General features: G+C 42.7%; 1 protein-coding gene across 1 annotated transcript; it reads left to right on the top strand.

Annotated features, from left to right (window-relative positions):
• Positions 1–5,917: 5,917 nt before the first annotated feature.
• On the top strand, positions 5,918–8,328 carry LOC124649348. The gene is made up of 3 exons (XM_047188997.1): positions 5,918–6,148; positions 6,802–6,912; positions 7,027–8,328. Exons 1-3 carry the CDS (start codon positions 5,918–5,920, stop codon positions 8,326–8,328), a joined length of 1,644 nt encoding a protein of 547 aa, XP_047044953.1.
• The last annotated feature ends 9,458 nt before the right edge of the window (positions 8,329–17,786 follow it).

Raw genomic sequence — 17,786 nt, 5'->3', positions numbered from 1 at the left:
ACAGCAGAAAACAAAGAATCGGCTCTTCGGCATCTCGTCAATAGGTTAGTGCCGGAAAATGCATAATAATGACATATAATGTGTATAAAACAAGTGAGTATCATCATAAAAGTAGCATGGAACATAAGAAATTATAGATACGTTTGGGACGTATCACTCCGCTGTTTCATATGAACACTGGTGTTCTTAGCGTTAGTTTTAATGTTCATGGCGAAGGTTGAAACTGCTTCGTTCGTTGTTATATGGTTGGAAACAGAAAATGCTTCATGTGGTAATTGGTATATTGTCTTGAATAATTTGATATTTGGCAATTGTTGTGCTCAAATAGATCATGTTTAAGCTCTTGCATCATGTACTTTGCACCTATTAATGAAGAACTACCATAGAGCTTGTTGAAATTTGGTTTGCATGATTGGTCTCTCTAAAGTCTAGATATTTTCTGGTGAAGTGTTTGAACAACAAGGAAGACAGTGTAGAGTCTTATAATGCTTGCAATATGTTCTTATGTAAGTTTTATTGTACCGGTTCATACTTGTGTTTGCTTCAAACAATCTTGCTAGCCAAAGCCTTGTACTGAGAGGGAATACTTCTCGTGCATCCAAATCCTTGAGCCAAAACTTATGCCATTTGTGTCCACCATACCTACCTACTATGTGGTATTTATCTGCCATTCCAAAGTAAATTACTTGAGTGCTACCTTTAAAATTTCATTCTTTGTCTTTGCAATACATAACTCATGGGAAAATAGCCTTAAAAACTATTGTGGTAAATAATATGTAGCTTATGTATCTTATTTCTTATAAGTTGCTTGTTGAGCGGTAACCATGTTTCTGGGGACGCCATCAACTATAACACCTTTGTTGAATATCATGTGAGTTGCTATGCATGTTTGTCTTGTCTGAAGTAAGGGCGATTTATCATGATAAAATGGTTTGAGTATGCATATTGTTAGAGAAGAACATTGGGCCGCTAACCAAAACCATGGATCATGGTGGAAGTTTCAGTTTGGACATCAGTCCTCAATCTCTTATGAGAATATTATCTGTTGTTAAATGCTTATGCATTAAAGAGGAGTCCATTATCTGTTTTCTATGTTGTCCCGGTATGGATGTCCTTAGTTGAGATCTATCAAAAACGAGAAATCAAATGCGATTTATATCCTTGGACCTTTGTACAGGCGGCATAGAGGTACCCCTTTGTAACACTTGGTTGAAACATATGTTATGCAATGATAATCCATGTAAATCCAAACTAATTAGGACAAGGTGCGAGCACTATTGGTATTCTATGCATGAGGCTTGCAACTTATAGGATGTCTTATGCATAACACATATGAATTATTACTACCGTTGACAAAATTGTTTCTATGTTTTCAAAATAAAAGCTCTAGCACAAAAATAGTAATCTATGCTTCCCTCTGCGAAGGGCCATTCTTTTACTTTATGTTTAGTCAGTTTACCTACTTCTTTCTATCTTAGAAGCAAACACTTGTGTCAACTGTGTGCATTGATTCCTATATACTTGCTTATTTGCATTCATCATATTACTTTGTGTTGACAATTATCCATGAGATATACATGTTGAAGTTGAAAGCAACTCGCTGAAACTTATATCTTCCTTTGTGTTGCTTCAAAACTTTCTACTAAGAATTTATTGCTTTATGAGTTAACTCCTATGCAAGTCTTATTGATGCTTGTCTTGAAAGTACTATTCATGAAAAGTATTTGCTATATGATTCAGTTGTTTAATCATTGTCTTTACCATTGCTTCGAATCACTTCATTCATCTCATATGCTTTACAATAGTATTGATCAAGATTATGATAGCAGCATGTCAATTCAGAAATTATCCTTGTTATCGTTTACCTACTCGAGGGCGAGTATGAACTAAGCTTGGGGATGCTTGATACCTCTCAAACGTATCTATAATTTCTTATGTTCCATGCTAGTTTTATGACAATACTCACATGTTTTATATACACTTTACATCATTTATATGCATTTTCCGGCACTAACCTATTAACGAGATGCCGAAGCGCCAGCTCTCGTTTTGTGCTGTTTTTAGTTTCAGAAATCCTACAAAGGAAATATTCTCGGAATTGGACGAAACGAACGCCCAGTGTCTTATTTTTCCACGGAGCTTCCAGAAGACCGAAGAGGATACGAAGTGGGGCCACGAGGCGCCCTAACCATAGGGCGGCGTGGCCAAGGAGGGGCCCGCGCCGGCCTATGGTGGGGGGCCCTCGTGCCTCCTCTGACTCTGCCCCTTCGCCTATAAATTCCCTCCGTCGCGAAAACCCTATTATCGAGAGCCACGATACGGAAAAAGTTCCAGAGACGCCGCCGTCGCCAATCCCATCTCGGGGGATTCAGGAGATCACCTCCAGCACCCTGCCGGAGAGGGGAATCATCACCAGAGGGCTCTACATCACCATGCCCGCCTCCGGACTGATGTGTGAGTAGTTCATCCTTGGACTATGGGTCCATAGCAGTAGCTAGATGGTTGTCTTCTCCTCATTGTGCTATCATGTTAGATCTTGTGAGCTGCCTATCATGATCAAGATCATCTATTTGTAATGCTACATGTTGCGTTTGTTGGGATCCAATGAATATTGAATACTATGTCAAGTTGATTATCAATCTATCATATATGTGTTGTTTATGTTCTTGCATGCTCTTCGTTGCTAGTAGAGGCTCGGCCAAGTTGATACTTGTGACTCCAAGAGGGAGTATTTATGCTCGATAGTGGGTTCATGCCTCCATTGAATCTGGGACAATGGACGTAAAGTTCTAAGGTTGTGGATGTGCTGTTGCCACTAGGGATAAAACATCAATGCTTTGTCTAAGGATATTTGTGTTGATTACATTACGCACCATACTTAATGCAATTGTCTCGTTGTTTGCAACTTAATACTGGAAGGGGTGCGGATGCTAACCCGAAGGTGGACTTTTTAGGCATAGATGCATGCCGGATAACGGTCTATGTACTTTGTCGTAATGCCCCGATTAAATCTCATAGTAGTCATCATGATATGTATGTGCATTGTTATGCCCTCTCTATTTGTCAATTGCCCAACCGTAATTTGTTCACCCAACATGCTATTTCTTATTGGAGAGATACCACTAGTGAACTCGTGGACCCCGGTCCATTCTTTTACATCCGAAATACAATCAACCGCAATCTCTATTCTCTCGTTGTTCTTCACAAGCAAACATCATTCTCCACACCATACGTTTAATCCTTTGTTTACAGCAAGCCGGTGAGATTGACAACCTCACTGTTAAGTTGGGGCAAAGTATTTTGGTTGTGTTGTGCAGGTTTCACGTTGGCGCAGGAATCCCTGGTGTTGCGCCGCACTACACTAATTCACCAACAACCTTCACGTGGCCTTCATCTCCTACTGGTTCGACAACCTTGGTTTCATACTGAGGGAAACTTGCTGCTATACGCATCACACCTTCCACTTGGGGTTCCCAACAGACGTGTGCTTCACGCGTTATCAGTCGCCATATCTCTTTTTGATGTGTGCTGAAGTTTAACCGCTTTACTGAATAATCTCATTATGGGGTTTGTGGATAGAGGAGTTAGAGTTTGTAATAGGTCACCGTGGATTACCCATCTACTATTCGCGGATGACAGCTTGATTTTTATTGAAGCCTCACCTCGGGGTGCAGCACGTCTAAATGTTATTCTCCATATGTACAATGATGCCTCGGGGCAGCTGGTCAATAGAGAAAAGAGTTCGATTTTCTTCAGTCCTGGAATCCCAGAAGATAGGCGTGCGGCTGTCAAGGGCGAGCTGGATATCCAGGTAGAAGCCTTGAGTGAGAAGTACCTGGGACTTCCAATGGCTGTTGGTAAGCTGACAAGTGAATCTTTTGAATACATTGCTGATAGGATGAGGAGTAAACTCAATGGTAGATCAGAAAGGAATCTATCCTATGCGGGCAAAGAAGTATTTATAAAGGCTGTTATTCAGGCAATTTCGACCTATAGCATGGGATGCTTCCTGCTAGGGAAAGGCACTTGTCAAAGAATGGTGTCTATTATGGCGCAATTTTGGTGGAGCGGATCGCTGGACAAACGCTCCATGCACTGGTTGGCTTGGGAAAAAATTGCAAAACCGAAGAGTATTGGAGGAATGTGATTTAGGGATATGCATCTGTTCAACCTGGCACTACTTGGAAAGCAAGGATGGCGCCTAATCACAAAGCCAAATTCTTTATGTGCTCAGGTGCTGAGTGGGAGGTATTACCCTAATGGTGAGTTCATGTCAGCCGGTGTGCCATGAACAACATCGAAGACGTGGCGGGCCATTATAGCTGGTAGGGAAGCCCTCGATAGAGGTTTGATCAAGCGAGTCGGATCGGGGGAAACAATATCGATTTGGAATGATCGTTGGATCCCGGATTCCAAAACGATGCGTCCTATGGGACGGCGTCAGGACACAGACAAGGAACTGGTTAGTGAGTTGATCGAACCAGATACACATCAGTGGAATGTGCAATCAGTTCGGGAAATTTTCTTGGCCCCAGATGCTGATCGGATTTTGCAAATTCCGTTAAGATTTGCAGCAGGAGAGGATTGGCTGGCATGGTCCCATGATAAGTCGGGCATCTATTCAGTACGTTCGGCTTATCGTGCTCTAGTTGATGCGAAGGAGCAAGAGGTGGAGATACAGGTTCCTACTGCCTCCCCCTCGAGTGATGATGAAAAATGGAAAAAGCTTTGGAAACTTGATGTTCTACCACGGGTACGAGTTTTTTGGTGGAGAGTTCTCAATGGCATTGTGCCAGATTATGCGACTCTCACCAGGCGGCATGTCAGAGTTAATAATACCTGTCCGGTTTGTAAAGCAACATCAGAAACCTTAATGCATGCGTTGGTAGAGTGCTCGCACGCGCAGCTATTTTGGACAGCTGCGAGGGATGCATTCAACCTGAAATTACCACGGTTGCACCCTGTTACGTGGGCAGAAGACATTCTATGTGAGCCCTCGTTTGAGAGATTGGACCGGACTCTGACTATATCGATAATGGCTGCCATTTGGGATTCTCGAAACAAATGGAGTCATGATGTTTCAGGGTATAGTCCAGCTTAAAGCAAGCTTGATAATATTGCGTAGACTTTGGCCTTGTTGGATGGCCTGAAGAAGAAGAAATATGCTACCACTAGACCAAACTTCACCTGGCATGGACCTCCTCCGGACGTCATCAAAGTGAACTCGGACGGAGCGATTAGGTCTGATGCGGGCATTGCTTCAACTGGTGGAGTGGCACGGGATACAGATGGGTTTAAAAGTGCATGGTGCAGATTGTATCAGGGCATCACTGACCCGCTGATCATTGAAGCTCTTGCATTACAAGATGCAGTTGCAGCGGCAAGGTCCCAGGGTTTTGTCAAGATCATTGCTGAGACCGATAGTTCAGAGCTTGTGCGTTTGTGGATGGAGAGAGGGAACCACCGAGCAGTGATTGCTCCTATCATTAGTGAAATTAGCGATATTTCCTTAGAGTTTAGTTCTTTTGAGATTTTGGTTGCTCGTCGATCAGCAAATGTTGTGGCCCATGAACGTGCACGTTATGCTTGTGTCCATGGTGCCTCAGCTGTTTGGCTGAACGATAGTCCCGAGTTCTTGTCTACCAGCCTGATGGCTGATTGTAATCCTGGTTTATTGGGATAATAGAGGCAAGAGTTAACGCCAAAAAAAAACCAAGCAAGGCCCTCAGTAGCCCCGCACTAATCTCAAAGCGAGAAAACCCTTGTTGGCTTTGGTTGCCGTGTCGCGCCCGGCGCCTCCTTCTGGAAACCGACGCGCACAGCCGCAGCCGCACGGGTTTCAAATCCACCCTCGCTTCCCGACCGTTGGCCGCCACCCACCTCCTGCCCCTCTCTCTCCCCATCGGCCAATCCTCCGATGCAGAAGAGCCAGGGACCCAAGTCCACGGCGCGGCGGCGCCCCCTGCGCGTCCTCTCCGGCAACAGGACGCCCCACGCTCCCCCGCCGGGGTCCCTTCGCCGCAAACCCGCCGCCGCCGCCGCGCCCGCCGCCGCCGCCGTGACCCCCTCCGCGTCCGCCGCCACGGCCGAGCCGGCGCTCGACCGCCTCCTCCTCGCCAGCTCCGGTCTCGCCGGCCTCGTGTCCCAGGTAGATCCGCCCGCCCGCCACACCCCATCCTCCCCTTCCTCTGTTCCATCCTCGCCGGGTAGTCTGGCATATTCGTGATCCGTAATGCCGCGTGCTGCTCTTGCGCCTCCGCCGCGTTTGAGACGAGATGGCGGCTCCGATTGCTATCGATTCGGTGTTACTTTCATCGTTTGGATGGGGTCGGGTCGGGCGGGATTCACCCAGGCGCTCTCGATCGGTGAATACTGTACCATCCGGGGCCCGTAGCGATTTGGGGCTGCGAATTACTGCTGATTTCTGCAGTTAGTGCTTGTGTTCGTACAGAGAAATGGTAGATTGGAAAAACCTCCCATCCTATCTGTTGTAAGCAAGTCTGGTGTTCTCGTACAGCGTTCTGTCTACGTTTCTGATTTGCCATCTCTGCTCTGAACTGATATTGCAAGGAGGAACAGTTTCTCCAAAGAAAACAAAATAGGGATTTTATGCAAGGAGACTACTATGTGGGTTGAAATCTCACTCAATTGTTTGCCCTTTGAATGAACTGATTAGCGACTTCCTTATTGGTTAGTTAGTCCGTGATGTACTACTCCTCTGTAGGTTTGTTCTCTTACAGACGTGCTTGCTTACCAGTTTGATGTCCCTTATAATGTCTTTTCCTGTTTTCCCTCATCTAGATCGACGAGCTGGTCTCCAGCGCTCTGCATTGCCAGAAGATATCCAGAAGAGGGGAACAAGAGATCGAATCCTTCAGCGCCTTCCTGTCAGACACCAACTCTTCTTTGAAGGTGAGCACTTGTCATCAAATCTTTCACTTATTTTCTGAAGAAAATAGACATGACCGTGTGCCCTTTAATTATGTCTTATCTCTCCTCATCACTGTTTCTGCTCTCCTTACGCAGCAATGGTCTTCGAGACTTAAGCAAGCGCTTGAAGCTTCTCCAGCCAGAACTGAGAATGCATCCAGGAAACCCGTGGAGGTCTTTCCAAAATCTGCTGCAAAAGGGAATGACAAGTTGTTCCCCAGCAACAGCATCTTGCCCCAAGCAGGCCCGGCAACATCAACTTCGCACAACTTGGTCTGCACCAGCAGCAACACCTTACCTGAGACCGACCTGATTGTCTCGCCTTCACCGCTTGTTTCATGGCGTACCGGGTCATGCATGGTCGAGAGTGGGAAGCAGTTATTTCTCTTGACACCATTGCCAAAGACAAAGGCAGGCTCATCTAGGTGCCCAAGATCATCCAAAACGCAGTTGAAGACTGCTGCCAGCATGGATGAGCTGAATCTTCCCAATTTGCCTGTTTGGAAGCTGACCATTTCTGATGACAATCGTCCTGATCTGGAGCAAAGCGTGAAGGCAAAGGAAGCAAGGGCTACTGCGGCGACACCTCATCTTATTAAAGCGAAGCAAGGCTCATCGGAAGACGGTCTGTCTTCGCCTTTTAGTTTCTCGATTCAGAAGAGCAGGATAGCACTGCCTAGTCCATGCCTGAAGACAGCATTGCGAGGCAAACAACGTGTGTTCTCTCCAATATCAGAGGGATCAAGCAAGGATGGTGTTCTCAGTGCTGGAGCAGCTGAGAGTGACAACAAGCCTTCTGCAGCCTCTGATGACATGTTGTCTGATGAAAAGGATCTGGCATCAAGGTATCCAGACATGTATGGGTTTAATCTACCCGCTGGAGATATACGCCGAAGGAGAGAAGCTGATGAGGCTCTTGACTGGTTTTTGTCACCCCCCAAGACCTGTGTGTTAATGGATCCCAGTCCAACAGATGATAAGCCTATTCCAGTTCCAGCAAAGGACACTCCTTGGAAAGGTCTGGAAAGCAATAAAATGAAGGGGCGACAGGAACTTTCAGATCACAATTCCATCCAAACTTCAACGGTGCATAGGAAGGCCTTGCTTGGTACTCCCCGGAAAGGTTTGGAAAGTAATAACCTGAAGGTAAGGCAGGAAGTTCCAGATGACAATCCCATCCAAACTCCAGCTGTGCATAGCAAGGCCTTGCTTGGTACTCCCTGGAAAGGCTTGGAAAGCACTAACCTGAAGGGAAGGCATGCTGGTGAAACCACACTCAAGAAGGAACTCTGGACTAGATTTGAGGCGGTCTCGACTAACGATTTGCACTTCGACAAGTCAGTCTTCCAGAAGTCAGATGGAAGACGTTTCATTGACATGCTCGAGGAGGAATCATGAGGGCACTAGGAAGGTTCTTTTCTGGCTGTAGCTGCGCGCGGGACTGGCCATTGATATCCAATCCTTTTGTCTATAATGGCACATCTTGTATGAGCGGCCAAAGCCAAACCTCAGTGATCAATGTATCAGGAACGGGTTCCAAGTGTCACCAAGCCTTATGTTCCAAAGTTGAGACTGGCCGTGCCTTTCTGCAGAAATGCATTTTGTATTTATTCTTCATTTTCTGATGTCAAAGTGCCACACTCCTGCCAGATTTTTCAGTGAACATGGGGCAATGGTTGATTCATCTCACAGCAGTATGTTCCATACAAGGACTGGGTGGTTAAAATATACTGCTACAAGGCTGGCTTGAAACTATAGTTGTACATGGATGATGCAGGGGTACAATGATAATGTTTTATGCTCTCTAGTACAGACAGCGGTATGGATGATTTCTTTGCTTTATGTCATTTTGAAACTATCGCTATCCTTTAAGTCTTACTTTTACAAGAAACGTAAAAATTGAAAAGAACTACACGAGGTACGTTCAAATAATGAAATAAATATAGGCATTATACCATCGAAACTGTGGATGATATACCGATACAGTAATAACTTATCCGAGCTGCCTATTTGACTAGATTGAGTGCATCTTCTATCCATGATTTAATCCTAATCGATGATGAGTGGAGCAATAATAAGATCTAAAGTTTGTACGCCCATTTACAAAACCCTGGCTCACTGTCAGAATCCTGGCGCGTGTTTCTACAAGAGGCATAAACTTTCCGACGTTTTTTTCCCTGAAATTAGAGCATCTTTGGTCGCATCCCCAAACCGGGTCCGGAAAATGTGCCAAATCGGCCGAATGGCTGCCTCCCATTTCTCGTGGATCATTGACTCCAGCTTTGTCTTCGGCGTCGGCGCCTTCCGGGGCTTCGTGAAGAGCGCCTTCACCCCGTTCTTCGCTGGCGCCTTGTCCGATGGTTTGGCTGCCGCCTTCTTGGGATTATCCGATGGCATGTCTACAAGTGGAGGCGGTGATCTGGGTGGGAGGGATGAGCAGCGGGAGGGAGAAATGAAAGAAGCAGCTGGAGGTAGAAATGAAAGAATGCGGGGTAGAAATGGGAAATCTACTTTGGCTCATATGTGTAGATGCACCCACTATTCAAAATCATATTTCAAAATGTCTAAAAATTCTGAAAAAAATCAGGGTGTACACCCGACATTATATTTTCGCACACTGAGTTTGATGATTTTTTTTTTCTGGTAGTGTAAAAAAACAATTTCTAGCGCTCCAAAATAGCTTTTAACGAGACATTTTTTTTTTGTCTTTTTTACATAGTGCACACAAAATTTTCTTTTGCCAAACTTTTGTGACCTAACATAGAATATGTGTGCACACTCAGGATTTTATTTCGAAATTTTTAAATATTTTGAAATAAATTTAAAATACATTTTTTTATAATAGGTGCATCTAGATCTAGGAGCCAAAACACCATATCCGAGAGAAATGGAATTTCTTTGTGTGGATGACACCGAAGACCTGCCACTCGCCGCGTGGCTTTTAGTTGTGTCCGGATCCGGCGCCCAGCACGGATGACCTTGGGACGCCGAATATCGTATTGGGCAGCGCCTGATCGAATAGGACTTTGGAGCGTGTGGTAGAGGTGGTCAAACATCCAACACGCCAAAATCTCTTTAAGGAATGGTTTAGGGGACGTGATTGGAGATGTTCTTAGCTAGCTGGTGACATTGTTTTGCAGCCCAACGAATGCGACACCCACATGTTTCTATATGGGCATAGATGAAAGCGGTTAATGCATTTTTTTTTGTTGCTGTTGGAGGATTAGTACGCGTACAACATCGCGGATGTTGTTGGCTGCAGACTGCAGTGCCATGCAACATGTTGGGCATGGCTGGTGCCGCCGCGAAGAAGGCGCTCCTCTGAAAAAGTAGGAGGTTGTGTGATACTCCAGTTGTATAGTATATCCAGTTGTGGCACTCCTTCCACGTATCTTTATATTGTAAATTTAACTAATAATCTAATAAAGATATATATTAGAAAACATATAGTATCATTAGAACGTTTAGATGTTGTACTTTCTAGTGACATAATTTTTGTATTGTAACTAGTACAAATGCCCGTGCGTTGCTACGGGTCCTTAAATTTTATTTCTCAAGGCACATATGTAATTCACAATTTACTATAAAATTCAAAATGAATCAACGATATCAAAATGTACTACAACATGATAATACCGAACGCAATAACAAGACATCATTGTTGTGTGTATGCGTGGTTCTAGATCTTCTTGTTACTCTTTCGCGGTAACTCCCAAGCATGTTCTGGGCCGTCATAACTGCCAACCCAACAACCTATCCTTTTGGATACATTATTGTCTCACAAAATGTGGATGCTGAAAACACAAGTACAACTGAAGGAATACTTCTTTTTTTAATTAGTTCAAACAACACTTTAATATTCATAAATATCTGGAGACAACCCTGAATCTTAGCCTTATGTCTCAAACATATAAAAGAGGCTTACCAAATCTTCAATAACGGCTAGGGTAAGAAACTCCCTCGGCGGGTCGGTGGTGCAGATGCTACTCTTTTTAGGCATCGATGTATCCTCATAAGAGTTGGAAAGTATTTATTACGAGGATGAGAGCAAGAATTAAATATACCTTTCATGCATGAATCTGACTAATGTTACTCTTTGTAATACTATAAGAAAGGCATTTAAACTTGTGAAGGGTATCTTAGAAAACTCTAGATGATGATTCTGGTTACGACAATATAATGCTATTTTGTGTACCACTTGAAACAACACTTATGCTCTCTAGTTTTGCTATTTCTACTGGCAAATGGCTACTAAACTTCCTATGCTTGGACCATCGATAGACTCATGAGTGAGGATGTGTGAAAGAAAAAGAAAAATAGGTATTGAATTGTGTCCTTTTTTCCTCTTTTTTTTGTTTTGACCCTTTTGGAGTTTCTTTGTCTTCTGTGACTCTTTCTAAACATAGCCCACTTTGTACTCAAGATAACATGTGCAACTAATACAAAATAATTAAGGAGGTCATCTAACCAAACATTCAAAAGCAGGATTGTACTCAAGCTACAACATGAGATGTGACATGTTCATGGGGAATGCTCAAAGGTCCGCACAACCTGGATGCACATAAGAGCATACAATTAGAGTTAAGCTAATATATACGAAACACATATGTTGATCGATGATTGGTTAAATGTCTTTCAATATACAAAGTTTATATTTGAAAGCAAGTTTTTTACCCTTAGTGTCTGCCTTCCTGAGTTGAAACCTGGGGGATTTGTTCTCTTCTAATTGCTTTAACCAGCCATAGTTTAAATCTTTGATCATTGTATTAGCTTCACTCTCCATGTAACTAATAGCCGCTACAGCAACGGTGTGTTCCGCTAAGATGCCATCCATGGACTTGACTCCAGATAGTCATAGGGACAAGGGAACATTGAGAGGCCAGTTTCGATGTTTGGAAAATAACAGTCACAGAGACTTTGTGGTCTTCATAAATCGTGCGTTGATACTGAGCCTCTGGAAATCCAAGTTGCTTCAGAATTTTGTCAAGCATTATTCTTCTAGGGATCTTTAAAAGTTTCTGAGCATCCTGCAATATGAAAGTTTCATAGAGAAATAGTTAACAAACCATAAGAAAACTAATCACGTTGAACACGTAAATCAGTAAGATGTCTAGCTTTCTTAAACTGACTTGTTCCATTATGATCTGTAAATCAGTAATATGTAGTGAAAGTGTTGTAGATAAGTAGATACCTATTATGTTTAGCGCACCTAGTAAAGGTAGGTTTCAGCAAGAAAAATAACATAATATTAATCAAGGAATAAACCTAGCAGTTTCTAAGCGGTGAACTGACTGCTAATAATGAAAACTAAAATTCAAAGGTATCAGATTCCGAGGTTTGACCTGCTTGTTAGTCGAGAAAGCAGAAGTCACGGAGTGGACAATATCTCTGCCACCATTCATGTCGGTGGCTGCTGCTATACAAAATAATCTCCATCATATTCAATATAGAAGTACCAAAAAAGGGTGTGAAAACTGATTACCTCTGTCCATCTGATGTAACACTACTTTAGGAAGTTGTTTCAGTAAAACAGAATGGCTGCTATCCCAAAGCTTCTGGTCCAGTTATCTTGCAAAGATCACTCATCGTATGACAGATTTATTGGATCTGTAATGAAAATTTGAATTGGAAAAAATACTTCCAACAAATGTTATAAACAACAAATCATAAGGCAACAAGTTTCTCTCTATGCTACGAGTTTACCATCTGTAGCAACGCAGATGAAAATAAACTAAAAACAGGCAGCCATTTTTCAATGCTGAAAAATTGCTAATGCGGTCCACTGAGCGAGCGTACATGAAATGTACTCTATCATTTTATAGTAAGATAAGAGGAGTTCGAACCAACGACACTACATAACCAGGAAATTTTAATAATCCCATCAGTAGCTACATATCAACAGGCAAGGCCACACAAAAAGATACAAATAGTTTCCTTTTTTCTGCATATGCTCAACTATCACTTCTAAAATAAAGAAAATCATTTCTACAGTAAAGCGAGTAGGTGTTGAGTTCTGGGTGTGTGCGTGGGTTGGCCAAGGGCAGATGTTCGTCCCCCTATGGCTTCTTGTAATTTTTGTTGCTCCCTTCTATAAAGATTTGGCACGCTTTTCGCGTGCCCGCGAAAAATAAAATAAAGAAAATCATTTCTACAGTAAAGCAAAAATAAAGACCAGCCAGGAAAAAGGAATGAAGTAGTCTTTTGTGAGAAGGCTCAAAATTATTTTGTGGTGAATTAAGACCCTTGATTAATATAATTTAAACAAGCTATAACCCACACTTACGAATTAACACCATTCTTATAACTTCTTTAAACATGATCCACTACTGGAGGGAATAATGAGTTACATACTACTACCTAGTGCTAGCTTGCCCATAGCGCAAAACTGCACACATCATAATCCAGCTATAGAAATAGTTATACCAGCAAATCTAGTGCTCCCACCGGTTAGGCAACAAGTAATTTAGATCACAGGGAGTAGCTTCATAAAAGCCTATTATTGGGGTACGGGAAACTGCCAGAGAAACGAGATAATCTTGACAGGGCTAGTATTCTATATGAATGGTTTTGTATTTGAATTGCAGTGCCATCCACACTCATGAAACTTCGGCCAACCCAACAGTGTAATTTTCAACTACCCAGCACCATATTGCTAGGTCCTTTTGAATATGAAGTTAACATAATAAAGTTCGATTGGTTTGATGTTTAATGACACTAAACCGTGGCATAGACAAGGAAGAAATAAAATTACATGGTAGGGCTAGATAATAAACGGAGAAACACCATACCCGAGTCAAAGAATATGTAACTCCAGAAATACCAAAAAGTTTTTCTCTCTTTAAAGTATTTATTGGTGTGAATGGCAAATTAGACACGAAAGGCTACTATCTAAATTACTTGTCACCACAATAGAGCAAACCTCTGAATAAATCCACTGGATAAGTTCTGCATCATCAACATCAAAATATTTTCCACCGTGAACCTGCAAGAGTGAACCTAATTGTTACAAAAGTAAATAAATTAAAAAGCAAACTATAGAGCTAGGAACAATACCTCGTCCCATTTGATCAAATGAGCATACACAATGTAGTGAGCTGCAGTTCTCGGAGTCTCGGCGAGGGTACATAAAGGAAACTTGATCTAGAGAGGAAAAAGCCATAGGTTAAGGGAAAAAAAATCATAAATGACACCATGTAAAGTCTAAGCTATAATCTGATGTGTGTCTCAAACAACCTATAGCAATTTTCCCATGAAACAGTGATGAGCCATCCATTTGTCAATAATAGCTTATTGTATACCAACCAATCATGGAAGGAATACATAAACCATTTGGTGAAATGGTACAAACTTCCAGAGAACAACGATTCAAGGAAAGAAACATGTCGCCTATACAAGCTGAAGTATAGAAAAAACAAACTGATGGCATTCAATGTTTGAACAAATACATAAACCATATCCACAGCAAAGAAATTAGTCTAACAATCGCCCTTTTTTACCAATATGCACATATTGTCTGAACTTTATTGAATTCTGAAGAAATGCATACTCACTAAAGAAGTGGACAGAAAGACGTGCGGTGTCGGCAGATGTTTTTGCAGATGTATTTGTCAAAGTGAGGAATCAAAAAGCATCAAAGGCTTGCAGCAGTCGTCGTCTGTGTTCTCCGCGCTGGCCTTCCGCGGGTCTGCAGCCTTGATTCAGTATCTGCTAATTCCCAGCGAACAAACCAGATAGCACAATGGATCTTGGGCAAATGAAATAGAGGACATATTACTTAATTCCAAATAAGCCTTTGCACGAGCAAGGGACCCTGTCAGCTCCTCCTCATGGTTGTTGGCTTGGCTGGCGCTGGAATATCTCCAGATGACGCTGCCCGTGAATACAGACATGCTGCCCATCGTAGCCGGAACTGGTCGTTGAACGAATCATCGGACACGCTGGAGATGACACAGGTAAGCAAGATCGATATAGATGAACAGCGGCGAGAACACCAGGCCAAAGTTCTCCTCAGCGAGGAGCCTCGTTTAGATGGCAGCGAGCGCCAGCAGACCCAGGTTGCGGCGGCTCCGTCCTGGCAGCAAATATACGGCTAGAAACTTACAATTGGTATCGTCCTCAGCGACGGTTCATGGAAGATCTGGGTCGTATCCCTGGTTCCTTCATGCGGCGGCAGGGTGTAGATCCAGGCAGCGACGGGAGAAATTAGGGCAGCCGACACCCGACGGGGCGAGGCGTAGGCGCAAGGGAGATGACTGGAAGCGCTATTCAAGGGAGGAATTAGCGGCCTGGGATTTGCTGGGCTTTGGCCCATTTGGCTCGCGCGCCCCATGACGAAGGACGACCAAACTGGGGGAGAAGGGAGAACATGTTCGTTCTTTTTAAATAGTAGAGAAGAGATGTTATGTTGGTTAAATTGGCCCTAGAAATCCATGCTGACCTTATAACCCCTAACAGAGGTAGTAATGCAGTACGGATCACTTCATTTTTTTACCAACACCAACCACACATGATCTCTGCATACAGTTTGTCCCACAGACGTTTTATTGCGAGTACCAAACCCGTATTTCCAAGGAGATGCCAAAGTTCTTCCAATGCGCAAACTGCTTCCGACTCGGTCGGTCGCCTTGGTCTGCAACTGCAAATGCATATTATCTGCTGCTTCGAAAAACAATTCCCATTCTCCGCTCGTGTGGTGTTTTGGCGGCAATGAGAACTTCAAAAGAAGCTCTAGTCCGACTCCGATGCACTTGTTTGAGTCACGCCGCAACCAAGGGTGGCACTGTTTATAGGTGAGGGTGAGACAGCCATTCGGTAAAGGTAATTCGGCCGATGCAGCGTAGTAAATCAATCACGTTTTCCAGGCCCACCTACTTGTCATGTATTTTCATCTACGTTGCCAGATCCCTATAGGCTAGTAGAGTTTCAGCATTTAATATGTACTAGACGAAACGCGTAAGTGTTTCTAGTGTTACCATCTGTGGTGGCACTCCTTGTTTCTCGGTCGCCTCTTGCTTCTCAATGAGGATGGCCTAGAGGGCTGACTGGAGGATGAAATACAAAAACAACACATTCCTAGGTCAGTTTGGAGCGTGCTTGCTTTTGAGGACCCAGGCATTGCGCTCATTCAAAAGCCGCCCCATATCTAAAACCAGCTAATCCATCCTAGTGTTTGCATTAGAATATATATATTTCTTGGTCGCCTCTTGCTTCTCGATGAGGATGGCCTAGACGGCTGACCGGAGGATAAAATACAAAAAACACATTCCTAGGTCCAGTTTAGGGTGTGCTTGCTTTTGAGGACCCATGCATTGCCCTCATTATAAAGCCGCCCCATATCTAAAACCAGTTAATCCATCCTAGTTTTTGCATTAGAATAATTGAGATATTCATGTTAGAATTTACATTATTACTAAGCTTTCCATGTTAAACAAAAACATCATAAGTTATTTTTAGAGATTATACAATTGCTCATATTCATGCAGCAAAGATTAGTAATAATGTGAACAACTGATTCTGCAAGTAAATTTTGTGTATTAAGTGCATAAGCCAGTGGCAAAATAATCAACTCACAAATACTCATGAATGTGTAAGCATGCAACAATGACAATGGTACTGGTATAATTCCCGCTCAATTTCTGCAGAAGAGTATCTAACCCAACTTAATGGGTACAAATAATTAAATTCAAGAAAAATATAGAATTATTGTGAAATTTTGGGGCAAAGTGAGCAGGATTTCACCATCGATGATGTGGAAATTCACAACATTATCGTCATTACTCATCAGAGGACCAGAAAACATATCATAATGCATATAAAAAACTTCGTAACAAGTCTGATGAGCACCTCTAGACCGAGCCACCCACTAACAGACTAACTCCCAGTGTTGGCTAAACCGCTAAAGAGATAAACAAAAATTTGATGCTGAATAGTGGGGAAACCCACTGCATATTTCTAAACTAAGAGCTAATAAAATACATGGCTTTTTGGCCTCTAAGCTAAAGGTTAAGGGAAATAATTCACCAAAGCTATGATGTCAGTATAAGATTTCCTTGTGGAGAGGCCTTGCCAAGGAGGTCTAAGTCATCCTTAAAAAAATATACGATATATCATAATAACAAAATTCATATCACACCAGCCTGATTGGGCAAATCAGATGATTTCATACGAAGATCTAATGACTGTAATACATCTCATGGGGATGCCCTGAGTAGCGAGTAGTCAGGGTCATCCACTCAGCTCAAAGTTTAGAGGAGTTACATTTCGATAGAAACCAACGGTAGGTCACGTGGTACTGTCAATCAGTAAACTACATCATGAAGTCTAAGCAATAAGACCTTCGATCTATGAGGTTACATTGTCTATGCCAACCCATTGTTGCATAATAGATACAGAATTATGACACACGAGGCATCTCCATCTCGAGGACCAGTAAACTGCTGGCAGTACGCTTACTCACGAAATACTCAGTAGATGACTACGTGAAGAGAACATATAATCAGAATATCACTGCAGTAACTATAACCAATGTTGATTTTTAACTTAAGTATCTATCTAACATTCAAAACGTGATCAAACAAACTATATCAAATCTGTTTTTTTCTTACACCAGGTTTGATGCCAAAGACGTAGTGACTGAGGATTTAGATATACTAGATGACACCCCGCGCGTTGTAGCGGAATATTTGCACTTATGTTGAAGCGTAGATAACAAATAGACAAAACACCTTCAAAGAAAATAAACAGATGAAAAGAGAATAGGGTGGATAGTATGAACTTATGGGATGTTTTGAGGTGATTCACCGATTTACAGTTTTTAATATTGTTTATACTTATTAGATAAGTAGGAACTTTTAATA

This window comes from Lolium rigidum, chromosome 4 (genome assembly GCF_022539505.1).
Source record: "Lolium rigidum isolate FL_2022 chromosome 4, APGP_CSIRO_Lrig_0.1, whole genome shotgun sequence".
Classification (NCBI taxonomy): Eukaryota; Viridiplantae; Streptophyta; class Magnoliopsida; order Poales; family Poaceae; genus Lolium; species Lolium rigidum.
This window is presented reverse-complemented; position numbering and strand designations above follow the sequence as displayed.